We start from the raw sequence: 17,965 nt of genomic DNA on the forward strand, positions 1-17,965 counted from the left end.
ACGCGACACATAAACCTATAGGCTGACCGTAAGGAAGTGTGCCACAGCAGGGTGAAAGTATTTCTTGCTTCTCACCTGCCTGCAGCATCCATAACTGCTCCTTTTTCAGCAGAGAGACTATTCGGCTTCTAGGGAAAAGAAGGGATCTCTTGAAACAACTGATTACCTGGGTAAGTCTGTTGCAGCTCCACATCTCCCCCAGGACAGTGTTATCCATTGCTGCTACCAGGTTCCGAGTGACAACCTTGGTTGTATTCCCTAATGTACTCCTTAGGTAATCCCAGCTCCACCTGAGAGCCCCTTTCCCCCTGTGCTGCCCAGCTCTCCCCATCAGTGCTCCTCCTGCACACATCTCCTGGGACGAGCAGTTCTAGTCCTGCCTGAGCAGTGTGTTTCTTCCTACCGGCTTGGAGGGCTTCCAGGCACTGCCTTGTCTTGCCCAAAAGCTGACTCGTTTTATGAGGAGTCTTAGCTGAAGCTAAATGTCTCTTAACAGCCTCCAGAGAGGAACCGTCTCGGCAATCTCTCTCCCCACATGTGCAATAGGAACGATGGATCGGGTAATGAAGGCAAAGCAAAAACACTAATGTGATCTTCCTCTCGGGAGGAACAGGCTTGTGAACTCTGCACCGTCTGACCAACACTTCCAGAGCAGAGATACTCTACAGCCTCCATCTATCAGTGCACTATCTCCATGCCACCTTGTGCAGAGCGGCTTAAAGCCTCCATGCAAACCTCTGTGTAAACAGAAGCCAAAGAATAGCTGCAAGAATGAAATATGCTCCACACAGTCTCTGACAGCTGCAACACTGAATCCAGAGCTTAGGTTTACCTGTTATTCCCGTAGCTGACTAGAGTTCAGGAGGGAACTTACCCTGGGCAATCACAAGGAGGACTGAGGCCCACCTGCAGCTCAGTGGGATCAAAGCTAGCATCACCTCTCATTACCTCAAACTGTCATCACAAGCCAAGTAAACCCAAAAATGTGGCTACCTAAAAGAGGTGCAGGCTTGCACCCCAGTGCAGCGGTCTCCCCAGGCCACATGCCCAGTTCCCTCTTTGGACCCACTCCCTGCCCTTACACTGCCCAGGCCAGCCCCAGCTCATCCCAGCTTGCTGGAAGCCCTCAAGCCGTGACTCACCACTCCTGACTTATCTTTCCAAACCCCCAAAGGCTCTTGGCTCCAGCCACTGATTTCTGTTGGATCTGGGACGAGCAGATAGAGCTGGATGTCTACTGCTAACACCATCCCCCCCCCCCCCCCCCCCCCAAACCCTAGAAGCAATAGCAGAGGTGTAATTTGTAGTGGGATTAATTCTTCCACCTCAGTGCAAACCTGAATGAGCCAAAGTAAATATTTCATTCCTCCTGTCACACTGTGTTTAATTACCACAACCTGCCTGCCTGGGGTAGGACTGACAGGAGGAGAGCTCGTGTGGCCAATGCTTATCCAACACATTAATGTCCTGAGAGACTTTGATCCCATGCATCACATGCAGAAGCACTCTGAGCTCTCTTGTGGGATGAGAGGCAAAGGCTGGGGAGCTGCAGTAAGAGAGCCAGGGGAGGACCAAGGACAGAAGACATCTCCAGCAGGCAGACAGACATTGGTAATGCACCCTCGAGGGCAGCAATCTTCTAATCGGAGGGATGGGATGATTTACCTCCTGGTAGGCATATGGAGCAGTGGAACGCTTAGGTGAGAATCAAGTAAATAAAGCAAATTTCCAACCCTTGTGATTAGATGGGGAACCTTGAAAACCTAAACACTATGAAAAGAAGAACCCAGGATGAATGACAACAGTTTCCGATTTGTTGCCAGCAAGACTTATTCAGCAGTTTGTGTAGAGCCATCTAAGAAAAAAAGCACAAAAAATAGAGGGCTTTTCTCCATCTCTCTCTGCACATAATTTAGGATGCCCTTGCAAAGGAGGAGTGACAACCATTAATGGCAGCAGTGTCAGATAACTATGATACTTTCTATGAACTGCAGCCAGCTCACCAAACCAGCGTGTGATTAATGACAGGAAAACCATGGCCTCGGTTCACTTCTCTGTCAATCATCTCTGTGGGTACACACAGCATTTCCCCTTAATCCCTTGCAGAGGAGATCTGATGAGCTTCAGTTATGCTCAGAAATCCATGCTCTGCGTATTATGCTGGGGTGCTTGCTTTTACCAACTGTGGTACTGCAAAGACAAGAAGTAAACAGGAGCTCATCCTCATAGCAAGGCTTGCAGCCTGCAAAAAGGGCAGGCATTTTCCTTCTGTCTGACTCAGCCCTTCCAGACTGAAATATTTTGGGTGCACATTAAAAGTGGCACATGCTGTCGGAATTAGCTTTCAAATTCTGTGCTGTAAGAGACAATATTTTCACTCTTGGAAAAGCACCGGGTTTTGTGTCAGCTGTATTTAGGGCAAACTGTGTGACTGCCTGGCAGTTGAAATAAAAGAGGCAAAAGAAATTCCTTTAGTTCAGCTGGAAACCATTCTAATCACATAATAATGGTGGTTATGATTAAACTTGCAAATGGGTCTCTCGCAAGTGCAAAGAGACCATTCGTTTCTATTTTTTTGTCTCAATAAACTAGGGCTCTTTCTCGCCTGCCATTGTATTCCAACCAGCACAACTCCCAGCCAAGGAAAAGCACTCGCTGGTTTGCCAAGACAACATTCTTCTACATGACTAGCTCTTTCCTCTGTAGTTATTAATGTGTCACATATCATAGGGTTAGATTGTCTAATATTATGGGAAAATCTACTAGAAGGAGAGAAAAATAAAGGAAACTTCCAGGGAAATTGATTAAAGGGAAATAAGATATTTGACCCAATTTAGTGGAACAAAATATGGTCAATAATAGAAACTATTTAAATTCCTCAGATGGACACACAGTTCTTTAGCAATGAGGTTTATTTGTTTTGTTTTTTTACCACCTTGGGATTCTATTATAAGAACAAGATTTTAGACTCCATCTCTCGTGCCAAGTGCAATTGTTTGCATTTTAAGAGATTTATGAGCACAGCTTAGTATCAGCAAACATAGCTTACACTAAACAAGGGAAGAGTTAACCAGGATCCGTTAGAATAAAAACCATCACAGAGTGCGGATGACAGCTCCTAAGCCTTACACCAGACACATAAAGCAGTTTTTGGTTGCTGACAGCATGGAGTAAACCAAGCTACCTTCCTGGTGCTTATGTGGCTACTCTGAACTCCCTTCAATACTGCTCCTTCTCTGGTCCATGGGTACTTCAGCTGAGGAGCAGAAACACTCTCCTCCTCTGGAGAAACAGAAACTCCAGAGAATCACTCATTGAGAAATAAGTTTCAGGTCATAGTGCAAATCAGAGCAAATTAGTAGTTACAGAAATTTCCTTAATGGTTTGAAAGCAATGATAAGGTCTGCAAACAGCAAACCCCTCCTTGGGTGATTTGCTAAGTGGCTTGTTGTTATTAGGGCTGTATTTGAACACATGTGATTTCAACACCTTCTGTGATAGCAGCTCACCTACACAGGCTGGCTTACGCCTAAAGCCCAGCCAGGCACAACTGCACTGTGACTAATAGCACCAAAGTGTGCAGAGGAGCAACACGCTGCTGCACAGACCCATCAGCTCTGCATCCCAGGGACATCTCACACAGTGCCTATAGGGCTTGCTGCCGTTTCAGTATGGAGCAACACCCAGGAGAAGGGATTCTTCTCACCTTTCCAGCACCACACCTACAAGACTGTGGCTTTTTGTCCCTAACTAATAGATGACCTGTTGCTACAATTATCGGAGGGCTTTCAAATGCCTTTGCCTCCTCAGTGACTTCAGAATGGATCGACAGGCAACAGGAGAAAAAAGCTGCGAGCTGCTGAATGTGCAGGCTTGCCTGGATATGAGGTCCGTTTTAAGGCGTAACTGATCGTTTAACAACGTATCACCTCCTCGGTCCTCCCACACAGCTGCCTGGGGAGGAACTGGCTCCGGATGATGCTTTGAACCTGTGAAATCCCCTCCTAAAACCTGTCAAGTGCTGAATGTGACACAGATGAGGTGGAACCAAATCGCCCTGTGAAAAGCAGATACTTCACAGTTCTTGCTTCATTGCAGCTAATGATCTGCTGACACCACTGGGAGTTTTTAGCCAGGATCAGCTTCTGCTGAGGAGAACACTCAGATATTCTGTTGGTAGCAACAGTGCTCTCAGGGGAGCCCCACTGGTAGGGAAATGGCCGGTTATCTTAAATCTGCTACTTACTAGGGCTTTCCCAGCGGGATATTATTAACAAGTACCAGACAGGAGAGATCTTACGGGAGAGTCCCTGAAGATAAGGGATTCCCAGGTGGCCAAAAGGAAAAGCAAACAAAGGCAACAAAGGAGAATCCTAGCAGCACACAAAGGTGGGAAGTGGGACACAAGGAGAAAGCCCCTTCTTGGCAGAGCACCCGAGCATACCTGAGTCTCAGCTCCGCAACATGTGCGGATTCTCTGGAAGAAACAGATTATCATCTCTAGGGTGACTTAGCCTGCATTACTAATGCTGTCTGAACCAACTGATGTTTTTAACCAACTTCCCAGAACTGGGCTGAGACCAGGAAGTCATACTGAAAAGCAAAAATGTGGCTAAATATGCAACATACACACTGAATGGAAGCAGCTTATTACTCCAGATCACTTTATACTCTGCTTCCATGAGCTCAGAAATTAACAGTCCTTAACTTATCTCTCCAAACTGCCACTATACCCAGTACCACACAAATAAAACTGCTTTTTTAACTTGGGGAACAAACGCTTTTTTCCTATAGGAGCTTTGCTGTCCTCTGTGCAACCAACATTTTCATATTCCAATTATAAAAAATAGAAAACCAAGCCACTTATCCTGGTATCTCCACACTTGGCTCTTTTATGCCCCTGAGACTCATGAAAGCAAACGCAACTCAGAATAAATGCCTGGACACCTTAACCAAGCCACCACAAATAGCAGTCATTGCACAGCAAATGAGGTGTGCGCATACAGTTCAGAAAAATGTGATCTTATTCTGTAAACCATGACCAGATTTCTGCTTGAATAATCTTTGGTGATGGGCACAAATAGCAAGCGCAGTTGTGGAAGGGTCTTAGAAATGCCTGGCTAACTCAAATTTGGGGTGTGATCTGCAGGGCTCCCTGCATGAGCCAGGGACCACCCACCCTCTGCTCTGGGCTTGTGCTGTTTTCCTGTATGTCTGAGTTACACCTTGAGTTTCCCCACCCAAGTAGCTCCCCATTTCAGGCAGGAATGGGCTGTTTCCACTCAGAAAAGAAACTGAGGGAGAAACCAGGTGATCCTTTGCCGCAGTTGCCTTCCCATCCACAGAAGCTGCAGTCTGTTGAGTGTTTCCTTTAGCAAATGGGCCTTTGTTTCAGCAGGGACACGTTTGGGGTGGAGGCCACTATTGTTTAAGCCATCTGGTCCCATACAGGATCATAACTGTTTCCTATGGAGAAAGGTGGTGGCTACTCCCACTCCTTTCCCCATCACAGTGCCCAGAGACTTCACTCAGCTGCTAAAATGGTCTGACAGTATCTTCTCATAAACATTGCCAGAAGATCATACACACCCATCATCCTCTCCTTAGCCTTGCCTTGTTTTGTTCATTTATACTGATTTTTAAGAAGCTGCCATCAGTAATTCACTAACCACAATTTCTCTCAATTTCCCATCCAAAATTGGCTCCTCTCTTATTCTAAGCAGTTATTTAAGTAAAGCCTGCATCTCAATAAATAGAACTCACACAAGAAACTCTTCAATGACTTTCTTCACATGACTTACAGCAAGATAGGTTCTGCTAAAGGGGTGAGTCATTTAGCAAAGGGAGAGGAAAACTGTTCATTGTGTATTTGTGAAATCCCCAAACCACTGAAAATTTGCCATTTACCAACAAAAAGCATCACAGGATGCACATGAACCAGCAAAGCGGGTAGAGCCCTTCCAGAAATGACTGTGACACAGGTGGCACCTTATCAGAGGCCTCTTTCTCAGGATCCTGTACATTGAAATGAGTGGGAGGTGCAGGTTTCTCAGCTTACATACTGATAGGATTTGCCCCTCAAATCAAACCTCGGAGTTTCTTCTATCCCTCAGGGGAATACCAGAACAACCCAGGCTTTCCCTGCTTCAGCTGCAGCCTCCTGAGCTGTACACCCCTTAGCACCGACATCTACACAAAACAATAACTGGGATGGATGCTCTTGAGCCTCTACATCAAACCTGTTTCTCCATTTCAGTTGCATTCCTGCCATAGCTCATATCAAAGGTCACCCCTTCGGCAGGCAGGACTGGCCACAGTGCTGGGATCTGGCCCAGGTTTGAATTCAAAGCCCTCAACCACCTGCCAGCTTGCGGATAATAAGTGCTGGTTGTGCCTCCACTCAAAATGAATCCCCTCCCAGGAAGGCAGACAGCTTGCATGCTCATACGCAAACAAGGGGAATGTATATATGCCCCTATATACATACTCACACTGGCCTCCTGCTCTCAAAGGGAGAAAAGACCCGCTAGCCAGCAACACAAACTCTGCAAAGCCCCAAAGTCCCTTGTCGTCCTCACAAACTCTAAGTACCATGAAGAGCCACCTGCCACCAAAGCTTGTTTCAGGCAAGTGAGGGCATATAGGTAGGAGCTGCAGGTCACTCAAATGGTGGCACAGACCCAGCGTGCAGGAAAAGCAGAGCACTTTGAGTCTATCTGAACACACTGGGTTTTTTCCACTGCATCAGCCTGAGGCAGAGGGACAAGACATTCGTTGTTACAAAGACAGAGAAGGATCAAATCTCAGGAGATACTTACAGCATTCGATGGGGTTTGATGCTGCTTGCAGAGAGATGATCCTGCCATTGGACTCAGGGATGTGCACACGGAAGACAAGCCGGACACGGGTGTTCTTCCTGCCAATGTCTGTCTCTCCCTTGCGCAGCTCGATGTCTGCATTCCTCAGCTTCAAAATCCCTGCGCAGTCAATGCTGCCAAACACACATGCTGTTTAGCTTAACTCTGCTGCTCTCAAACAGTTTGGAAATAGGTGACAGTCAAGAGGATTAAGCTGGTTTGATCCCTGTGTTAAGAGCAGCTCCAAATATTGCTCAACTTAGGATCTAGATACTGCCATTTCAGCAATTCCAGAGGAAGAAATCCCAGACATACGGTGAGTGAGGGATGCTGCTGGATCCCTCCCCAAGGGATATGGGCCTGGTGGCTCAGTGTGTCCCAAGCATGTCCCAGCTGAGGGCTAGGGGTGGCCTTTACCCTGGCGACAGCAGAAGCCACTCTCCAAACATTAAACCCTCAAGTCTTGTTTCCCTCCTTCAGGAGGGAAAACATGGCAGAGCTCATCCCAGCGCACTGGGACAGGGAGGGTGAATCAGAACCAGAAGTGCACACTGAGGCAGGCAATAAGCTGAGCCTGTGCTGCAGTCCCCTGTGAGCTAGAGAGCATGAAAGCCTCCACCACCAACTCTCCAAACAGCTCAGTGTCTAGAGACTGCACAGCAGCTATTGCCTGCACCTGGGCAAATTAGTTCAGCTCCATGGGAATCACAGCAGTTGAACCAGCTAATTGCACGTACCACCCAGGCACATCTTGCCTCAGTTTGTAATGCAAGCACTGAACTCAGCTCCAAAGCAGCAACCAAACCGCTCTCTCCTTCTCTGGAACAAAGTAGGAGCTACCACTAGAGCTGGGCTCTCCAGCCCTGGCCCAGGTCACTGGGTCATCCTCCAGAGCCCAAGAATGTTGTTCCCAGCCAAAGAATAGCTTGGCAGAGCAGAAAATGGTTCTCTGCTCCCATTCACCAAGTCCCTGCAGAAAGGGAGGGTGTAGGGAGCGGAATGGGGCTGAGCAGCAATAAAGAGATTAGGTTTGCTTGAACCAGCATTGCAACTTAAAGTTGGTGTAAGTGCAGGTTAAGTTCTTAAGAGTCCAGTGTAACCCAGCAAACACACTTGCCTATGTTAAGAGAATGTGGCAATTAATATTTAGAGAATCTAAGCTCAGCAACACTCCTCAGAGGATGCAGTGAGCACTGTTATTAAACAGGCACTGACAACCCATTTTGATATCAATTTTAAAGACAGACCATTTTTCTTCTTTTGATATGAATTAAAATCACATTTTGGGAGGCATAAACCCCAAGCTGTTGCCTACACCCACATTGTTCCTCACCATTGCATGTGTGCAGGGGTTTATTACTCCAGGGTTACTTGTTAGGAATGAGGTATATTTTCTGACCAAAAAAAGGTTATGTATAAAGAAAGAATGTGCATTTTGTGATGGAACAGGGGGCTTAAAAACATAGCTGCTCAGCCAATTTTGTCAGTATCCTCTGAAGGATGGAGATACAGCTCTTCCCTCTGCAGAGCAATCACTCTCTTACTGCCTGGCACACGTTCAAGCCTGAAGTTTCAGTCTGGTGCCCGCCTCATCCCTCTGCCTCCATAAAACTGGAGGGAGTAATACAGAAAAGATGTGCCTGTACTTGCTTTTCTGTTAACTTATTACAACAGGAGACTGCGATTTCATGGCCAGAGCACTTGGCTGAGCTCAGAAGAGATGTTTTCTGTTTCTTCAAATCCAAAATGAATTGTACACCTTTCCTCCACTGCCTACTGCTCCTTGCTACTCACTGTGTCCCTGCAGCAAAAGGACTTTAGATCAGAATCTTGTTTTCCTTGGTGCCCCATTCTAACTTTGAAGATGACACATGACTGCAATACAGTCAGTTGGTGTTAAGAGTAAAAAATACCTGCATCGTCAGCTGATGACTGGTAACTCTTTAAGCAGCTTTTACCTAGGTGCTTGTAACTGCTGCTCATGTGCTCTTAAAAAGGGTCTTACACTCGCATATCATTCCAATGCTTTGGAAAGGGGAGTACCTCCAGAGCAGGCATCATTATTCATTTAAGTGACTCCTTCCAAGGAGAAGGAACTTCAAATGACAATTTAATCCTCCTCAACTTTGCTAGTAAAAAGAAAAGTGCTTACGTTGCTTTCATGTTGTTTTTGGGTTCCAGTGGGATCTCTAAAACTTTGGTGTTGCCAATGATTTTTTCATAGCTGGTGGTGGTGACGGTTTTTCCCGTTATACGATGGACTTGATAGAAAGCATGAGGTTTAAGTATCCGTTCATCCGCTGTCCCAATGAAGATCTGAAGGCCCAAGGGTTTGTTCTCCATGTAACCGTGAAGCTGGCAAGACATTAAAAAATCTGTTATCACACAGGACTTGCAACGCCTTCATGTCAGGAAACCAAATTATCTACAGGCATATATACAGATATGGAGATAAACATAAAGCTATCTGTAGTACAGACTCTCCTACTCTCAGAGACAGACATTCTCTTAAAAGTATTTGTTGGAGTCCAATACATAGGGAGGGGAGATAATGGAAACCATGCAATTAATAGTTATTATACTAAATATATCAAGATAAAAAAGTACCAGACAAGCTCTTGATTACCAGAAATTTCTTGTCTCCAAAACAGACTGATAAATCCCCTCAAAAGATACACTTTTGAGTACACTTGTGTCATTTGCAGTGACTGATTCCTAAATGAGGTTCATAGGATTTTTCTCTGTTGGGTGGATAAAACTGCAAAGCCATGTTGATTCCCTGCACCTGCAGCCTTGGGCAGTGATTCCTGCTTCCTGTCAGCAGGAAACACGGTAAGGACAGAAGTCTCCGGCTTGCATTTATACGCATAGTACTCTCATATGCGCCCTCTCCAGACATTGTCAAAGCTAATGGAAGATGCCCATTGACCCAGGGGGCTTTAAATCAGTCCCTATGTGACACTCAACTTGCAAACCCTACTTTCTGTCCAGCCTAACATTCAGTAAAATGTCCTTGCCTCAGCTCAGCTTCTGATTCCTACTTCAGCTGCAGTTAGAACAAGTAACATTCTTTTCCCCCTTAAACAGGAAGTATCTAGTGAATGTGCCTGTGAGTTTGAGAACTGAAAAGTTAAACCATGTATAAACATTTCAGAAACTAATGATCCCTGCCACATCCCCTTCTCTGGCTTTGGCACGAGCAGTCTTGCCCCAGCTCACATCCATTTCAAACCCAGCCAGAAGGATTGTGCTTCCAACCTCCCACTTCGCTCATATCACCAAGCTTCCCATCTCTCCTGCTTTCCATCCCCCTCATAGCAGACATAAGCTGCCTGCCTTCATCTTCAAAGTTCTCTTTGCCCTCTGTTGTCTCATTTTCTACCCAGTTATCAACACCTATGCCCAAACTTCCTAAATCAAGCCCCAAACACCAGCATCAACTTCTCCAACACTCACAGCATTGCATGCTCTGCTCATCAGCCTCTTTGCCCAGGGAAGATGCTCGTTTTTAGTACCTACATCTCCACCCTACAAAATCTCCCTGTCTGCAGAATTCTTAAGTGGTATTAACAGCAAATACGTTCTTGTTCTCCTGAAATCACTTAGATGGACTGGTCTTGATTCACTGCTCTGAGAAACTCACCCTTCCTCCAGTTGTTGATTTACCCCCAGCCATCCCTCTTGCACTGCACTGAAATACCATCTGTATAGGTAGAGATGGCATTTTCGCTCTGTGACTGTACAGCACAAGGTCGTCTTAGTTGACCTTAGAGACTGGGGCCTCTAGGGTTCAAGGACATAAACATACTCTTCTGTACTAAATAACCTTTTTATAAACAGCATTTGCTGCAAGAGAAGCAAGAAAGCCAGAATGCCTCCATAGGCCAGGAGACGAGGAAATTTCCTCTTCTATATTAACATTCAAAATTACAAATCAAACCATTCTCACATAACCAAAAATGAAACCCAGACATTTATCTACCGCACAGCCAGTGATCCAGCTGAAAGGGAACTTTATGGTCTGAGACATGCTATATTTGTTTTCAATTATTCTGTCCACATACAAAACCTTGATGAAGCCATACAAAACAAATAGCACTGGAAGATCAGAGAAAAGAAGATTAAGCTAATGGTATTCATGGCTAAACCAGGTTTTTTTTCTTTTCACCAGTCAGCAGGAGGTATCTTTGCATAGAAGGATTAATTCCCCCCTGGAAGGGGACCACAAGCAGCATCAGTGCAACCCTGGCAACCTTCCTCCAGTATGGCAAATGTAAAGCAACACTCACTCTTCTGAGCTATCATTACTCATCTAGCACATATTTGCAAGGCATACAAAGACAGGGCCTATGCCCCAGAGACCTTACAACCCAAGGGCCTGAATCTGTAGCCTCCACTTACATGAATAGCCCCATTGAAGTCAACAGGCCTTAAGTGAGAGTTGTGCAAGAAAGAATTACAGAATCCAGCCCGGCCGCAGCTCAGACACCTACGATAACTCACTCGCACAGAGCTTCAGGAGATGGTGAGGAGGGAAAACAGGGTACAAGGCTTTGTGCAGACATGCCACTTGGCTCTGGGAGGTAGCTGGAGGAGCGGAGTCGGACAGCAAGCACAAGGGCTGGTACTGGAGAAGCAGCACTGCCAAGAATGTGATGTACACAATGCCAGCCATGGGGAGATTTAAAAATGTATAGAGTGTATGGAAGATTAAAGGCAACAGAGGTCAAAATGACAGACCTACTTGGAATAGGCATGAATGCAAGAATCACCCCCTATTTATCCATGGAGGCACATTAAGCCCAGGTCCTCTGGGAGCCATACTGAAACTCATCCTAAGCATGGTGCTTTCAAAATCCAAGATTTCCTGGCCTTCAATAAAAAGCCATTGTATGAGCAAAAGCCATTTTGTCTTTACAAGGGGAGAGGGAGGAGAGAAGAGCATTTTTTAAGTACTGAGCATGTTTATTGTCATGCCTGACAGAGTAATTCTTTGTGGATCCAGCTAAGATGACGAGAGGATCCTTTGGGCTGGAGCAGTTACTACAGTGACAGCAAAGCAGCTTTCACTCTACCCTCCCTCCTGGCAGAGCAAAATCCCAGAGTTCTAGGTGAGAGACTGGAATGGAGGAAAACAGATAATAAATTACAAAGGAAAATCTGCCCCCAGTGAGCACAGTCAGTAGCAGCTGTAACAGAACTGGCTACATACACAGTTTTTAATACTGGCCACCTTTAAAAGTAATTTTGAGTGGTGTTTGCTCATGTATAGAATGAGTTCCCAAGGCAAAAATACTCATGGTCTTCTAATAATACATATGTGCATGAGTGTGTGTCTGTATAAATGTATACATACTTAATGAAGAGAGGAATTGATTGCATGTTCATATGGCAATGTTTGTTTCATCTGCTGGACAAAGGGGTATAAAACACGGAGTAAAAGGATTTCTGGTCCTCCACAGGACCAGATTTGAAATAAATTGTTTGATCAGTGGAAGAAAGTAATATAATTATTTGGTAATTTATGGCATTATGGCTATGCTTTGGGATGACTTCACTGTCAAATGAAAAGAGCTTTATAAAAAGAAATACAAAGAGAAAAATATATATAAAAGTGACAAGCATCCCCATAAGAAAAGGGTGTGTCCTTATCTTCAGTTAATTGATTAAGTTTTAAAGGATATTATAGATGATCATTTAACCATAAACATTTCCATCTACCTTTCACTTGCTAAGAACTCATCAGGATGACTTAGGAACAAAAGACAAAGATAGACAACCCACAGAAATGCTCCAGGAACTTTAAAATCAGTTTTTCATCCAGCTCTGCAACCAATTTACTACACAGCTTCAGTCATGTCATGCAACCTCTCTGTTTATCAGTGTTACAGTGACGCTAACCCTACTGTGCAGAGACAGAAATTAGTTAGTGTTTTGTGATGTATTTTTATATAGAAAAAAATCATCATGAGCTAGAATGAAAGAACACATTAAAGGCAGGTTTCAGATCTATGCCCCTCCTCAAAACGGAACTATGAGAGACTGGTACTCTCGATAAACACCTCCACTATGCTAGGCAGCTGCTTTAGTATTTAACCATAATGACAATCTGTTCTTTGGCAGAGCAAAGAAGTAAAAGTGGCCCTTAAAGAATCCTACAGAGAAGTGAAGACTGAAAACATTTTTTAAATAACTACTTTGACATTCGTTTTCTTTCCTTCTTTAGCAACAACCACAGTGCTCTAAAGTCTCAGGTTTTCAGCCCTACTCTTCTGCTCATCTGACAGAAGGGGGACAGCAGCTTGCCCTGCAGCTGCCTGAGGGGAGCTGCAGCAGGAGATGCAGCACAGACAAGAACAGGGGACCAGCCCCACACCAAGGTGTTCCTTCACTCTTTTTCACTCTTCTTTCCATGAAGAAAACAAAACCATCCGGATTTCAGTTTCTAGAGAGTGAGAATTGAGAGAGATTTATGAATAGAGAACTCTGGGAGGAAATATTTTTGTGTATTATAAGGTGACCTATTCACAATAAAACTCCCCCAAACTGTACACAGATCGAGCTGGAAAAAACCCAACTCCTTTGAGTCACATTTGCCACAAGGGGAAAGAGAAGCCAGACATGATGTGTACCTTTCCATACTCTATTTTGGGATTTTAAGATCCTATTTCTTTCAGTTGAAAGATTTTTCTTAAACTTTGCTTTTGCATAACTCTTATAATATTAGCATAGCCAGACATGGGCTGGTCTGTGACCTGAGGAAATGCAAAGCACTTTGGCAGATAAACAAATAACATCATTCAGAAAACAAGACTTTTCTTGTTTGGTTTGCTGCTACGATTTGGTTTCTAAACAAAATGGAAATGTGTGGCATGATTAAAATCATTGGCTCACCTCTGCATAAATAAAATTCATTCATTCTGTACTCCCTCTGTGGATCAATACCAGTCAAATTTGGGAGAGGGGGGTATTGAAGTGCCATTTTCAGGAATGGCACGTGTGTAATTCTGCATGCAAAAAATTTAGCTCCTGTGTATTGGCAGCTCAGTTACCCCCCTGAACACAGCTCCTGTGACAGTATCAGCAACCGCAGCCATCGAGACCACACATTAGGCATATGAAACAACACTTTTTTTTTAACCCTGTGCTATTTCAAAACTGAGTTCTTACAAACTAAGACCCCAGCTCAAAACGCACAAGCACTTAAAGCCAGAGTTTAAAATTCACATCTAAATCATTCCCTACTTCAGCGTTCAGATGAACTAAACCCTGCACCCATGCAGCTGGCACTGCCTCTGGCTATGAGGTTTAAAAACACAGGGCTGCAAGAACAGCAAATCCCTTTGCACAAGTGAAGCCTGCAACACTGCTTAGTTATAATCAAGTCATAAATTGACAGCACAGGCAGAAAGAGATGCTAATTCCTTAAAGATTCCATAGGTAGTCACCTACAGATACAACATATGTATATACAGAGTGAATTTAGTAAAACATGCAGAATTTAGATCTTTGAATCTTGGACACATTTAGTTGAATTTAAATAATATTTTATACCAAATTATATTATTAGCAAGAGAAAGAAGGATTCACAGGAGATAACCCCTTATTCTTACATGGGGAAGCAAGGGCAGAAAGGCGCAGTGATTTGTCCCCACAGGGGATGGGCAGCCAAAGTGCATTGAGAAACCAGAAGTCTCTGTCCCCCTGTGCTCTGTCTTCCTGCAGGTATTGCTGACCTCGTTCTGCAAACAGCACGAGCGCATGGTAACACATCTCACCAGCCATAGTACCTCAGCTTCCACTGGTACTGCAAGCTTCTGCCTTTGCCTCTTCAATAGACAGGTTTCAGAAAAGCCTCAACAAGAACCTGTGTAACACAGAGGCTGATTTCCTTAGAGAGAAGAAGAGAGGAACTTGGTTCCCATTCATCCCAAAAGAGCTTTGTCTGTCAGGAATTTAGTTTTTTCTCCCCTGGGAGGTATAAAGCTGCATCTTTAAAGTTGATTGCACACATCTTCCTGTCTAGACAACGCAAGCTACAGCCAGAAGGAAAGTATAAAACTGGAGAATGAATTCTCTAGTCTTGGTGATTTTATTTGCTTGAAAGTAATCAGCCCTCTTGCTTGCTTCAGCTCACTGTAACATGAGGCTTACTCCATTAACTGCTGCATATTACTTGCTATCTCCCTGTGGAAGTCACTCCAGCTTGCCCCCAGACTGGGCGTGCATGTGTGTGGTCAGCTTTGAGAACAGCACCGGGGTGATTCAGATGGACCATCCCAGGCCAGTAGTGAAAAGTGGGAAAACAGAGTTCGACCAGCAACGTTTAATTAGAAGCAAATACAAAGCCGCGTGAGAAATCACTTCCTCCTACTGCTTCCCTTTTCCTGCTGTACACAAGGAGATAAGAAAGCACTGAACAGCTCACCAGGAGCGGCATGTGGTTGCGGCACCATTGCCCTAGCAAGGAGCCCCAGCTCACCCAACGCCCACCTTCCTCTACAAACAGCGAGAGGTTACAGAGTTAAACCTGTGTCTCAAAGCTTTTGACACCACAAACTATTGCCCTGCTCAGACTCTTCATCAGCCCTAAGGCTGTTTTCCGAGCCAAAAAGCATTTTCAGACAGCAGACAAGAGGAAGATGTGCCCCAGCTTAGGACAGTGCTGCTGTCGTGCCCCTCTACTCCCTTCCTGGTGGAAGCAGCTTTGCATCTCGGATTTGATCATTAATTCTCATTATTAGTACCCTTTGATTGCAGCAATTTCAAGCATTTTGGGGGGACAACAATATTCCTACCAAGATGGAAAATTTCACTGTATTGTCTCAGGAAGACTGGTATATCAATAGCTGTCAGTAATTAAGAGAAAGACTTCATCCAGACACCATATCATGTAGCAGCTTGCCTGCCTGCTTCAGTTAGAGCTGACATTGAGCAACAAAGTTGAATCTTGTCACATGTTTTTGTTCAATTTAATGTACTTGGGACATAGCAAAAGAACGCAAACCAGAAGGAAATCTCTGCCTTGGTTCTTTTTGCTCCTTACCAAAGCAGTCTAAGAAGGCCTCCAAAGATAATTCTTTGAACATCTGATTCTGCTAAATGATGAGTTTTTATTATACTCAATTTTAAGTGTTTCTTATTTTGGTGACAATTTTGTCAAAATTCCAAGGACTGAATCTCATTTGCTCTGCTGCTCCTTACTGTAAATGACAATCAGACTCCCAGCGCCTAACTGGGATTTCTGCTTTCAGATGGGGTTAAAATGCAGGACTCAAGCTTTGATGGCAGCTCTTGGGAGAAAGCAGTTGGGGGCTTGTTCCCAACTGTCCTGATACTGACCTCATTGCAACATAAACAAGTTGTTTCCTCTCTGTGCCTCAGTTTCTCTACCCCTGTGAAGAGCTGATCCTGTTTAATAGATGCTTTGACTACCTTGGCTGAAAGTTTAAAAGAAACACTATGCATCTGACTGCTGCATATGTACATATATAGGGATTCAGAGATCAAGTCTGCATAGCTGGGTGTGATGCAGCCCCAGGAGCATCACACTGCGCAACCAAGATGTGGCACAAAGTTTGAGAGCAACCACGCTGACAATGGACAAGATGGGACAGCAGCAAGAGCATCTTGCAGTTATTCAGTTCAGCCTGAGATAATTTATATGGCTGCACTGAATCAGATCCCCTGAGCCGAGTCCTCTGCCAGGACTTAGTGCTGGGCATCCTGAGAGGCGGGTTTGGGTCCAGGAACCATAGCCAAGCACTGGCTATTTGACTGAATGTCAGCCAGATTTTGGAAAGAATCTAGCCCAAAAAGCATTTTAGAGAGAAAAGAAAGAAAGAAAGAGGAATCAAAAAAAGCAAGCCCCAGGAATCTCTCTCCTCCCCAATTTCTTCCTCATGTTGAAACCCATAACACAAGGCAAGCTCAAGAGGGAGAATAACTCAGGTCTGCTGGAAGCATTAGGGTTTCAACAGTTGCTTCAGAATGAAATAGAGACCCTAGAAAATTTTCACTGAGGAGCAGCAGCAGGAGGAGTCCAGTCCCTTTCCCCTGAACAGCGATCAGCCCGATGAGCACAACACTGCCCAAAACACAGGAGACCCAGGCACGAGTCACCACTTGCATGAGCCACTTCCAATTCAACAAACACTAGTCTTGAGAGAGGGAGGGAGGCACTGGCAGTTTAGCTGCGTGGTAAAGCCCATGAACAGACAGCTCAGATGTGAGCTTACAGGACACTATCTACCCTGCATGAAGTTCTGTGGATACTCAAGTGCATCCTGAACAGGATGAGTTATGTCAGTGTTACTGCTGCGCTGGAAGCATCCACATTCATGGCAAACAGCCACAAATTCCAACTTGGGTTTACTACACAGACCCCCCCCATGTACACTCCTGCACTGACAGCATACACGAAAAAGTAGCCTAAATCTTACATCTGCCTAATCCAGGCATATTTCTAATCCTTTCTAATCCAAGGAATAACCCAAGCGTTCTGCATAGCACAGGCATCATCCTCAAACCAGTTGGTAAATCCTCCTTCCTCATACCTCTGCCAAAATTACTTTTTGTCAAAAGTATCATACTCTGAAATGGGCTCAAAACTTTCAGTGAGAACTTATCACTCACCTCTCACCCAAAGCAGCTTGGCACATGGGAAGATCCCAGAGGTACTTGGTTCACTGCTCATCTGCCCAGCACCCTAGCGCGATCCTGCCTGTTCTTCCCTTAAGAGCAAGCTGCACTCACTCAGCCATAACATCTGGGTGACAGCACCCCTTTCACACAGAAGGATGCAGACCCAGTTTAAAGACTTCAAGCAAGAGAGGATGCTACTTATCTCTGGTTAAAATCTCCCAGTAATTAATTATCCTCACTGTTACCCAGCAGTTCTCTTGCACCTTAGTTGCACAGCACAGGCTGCCTCCATCATGCAAGTCCAGCACAGTCTGCCCATGGAAATGCAAACGCACAGGGCTTTATCCCTTGGACTTCCCCTCTGCTGAAGATGGGCAGAAAAGAACCAGTTCAACTCCCTTGATGTTGATGTATCAACAGTAACCTTCCCAGGCAGGCTGGTCTGAGTTGCAGTAGAAGCACAT

At 44.9% G+C, this 17,965-nt stretch overlaps 1 protein-coding gene across 1 annotated transcript in view; it reads right to left on the reverse strand.

Annotated features, from left to right (window-relative positions):
- The window catches only part of NFATC2 (nuclear factor of activated T cells 2), a 57,074-nt gene that overhangs the window by 21,363 nt on the left and 17,746 nt on the right, over window positions 1–17,965 (reverse strand). Inside the window, 2 exon segments of the mRNA XM_065691241.1 lie at window positions 6,819–6,991; window positions 9,010–9,212. Coding sequence (XP_065547313.1) covers window positions 6,819–6,991; window positions 9,010–9,212 — 376 coding nt within the window.

Source organism: Lathamus discolor, chromosome 11 (genome assembly GCF_037157495.1).
Source record: "Lathamus discolor isolate bLatDis1 chromosome 11, bLatDis1.hap1, whole genome shotgun sequence".
Lineage (NCBI taxonomy): Eukaryota > Metazoa > Chordata > Aves > Psittaciformes > Psittacidae > Lathamus > Lathamus discolor.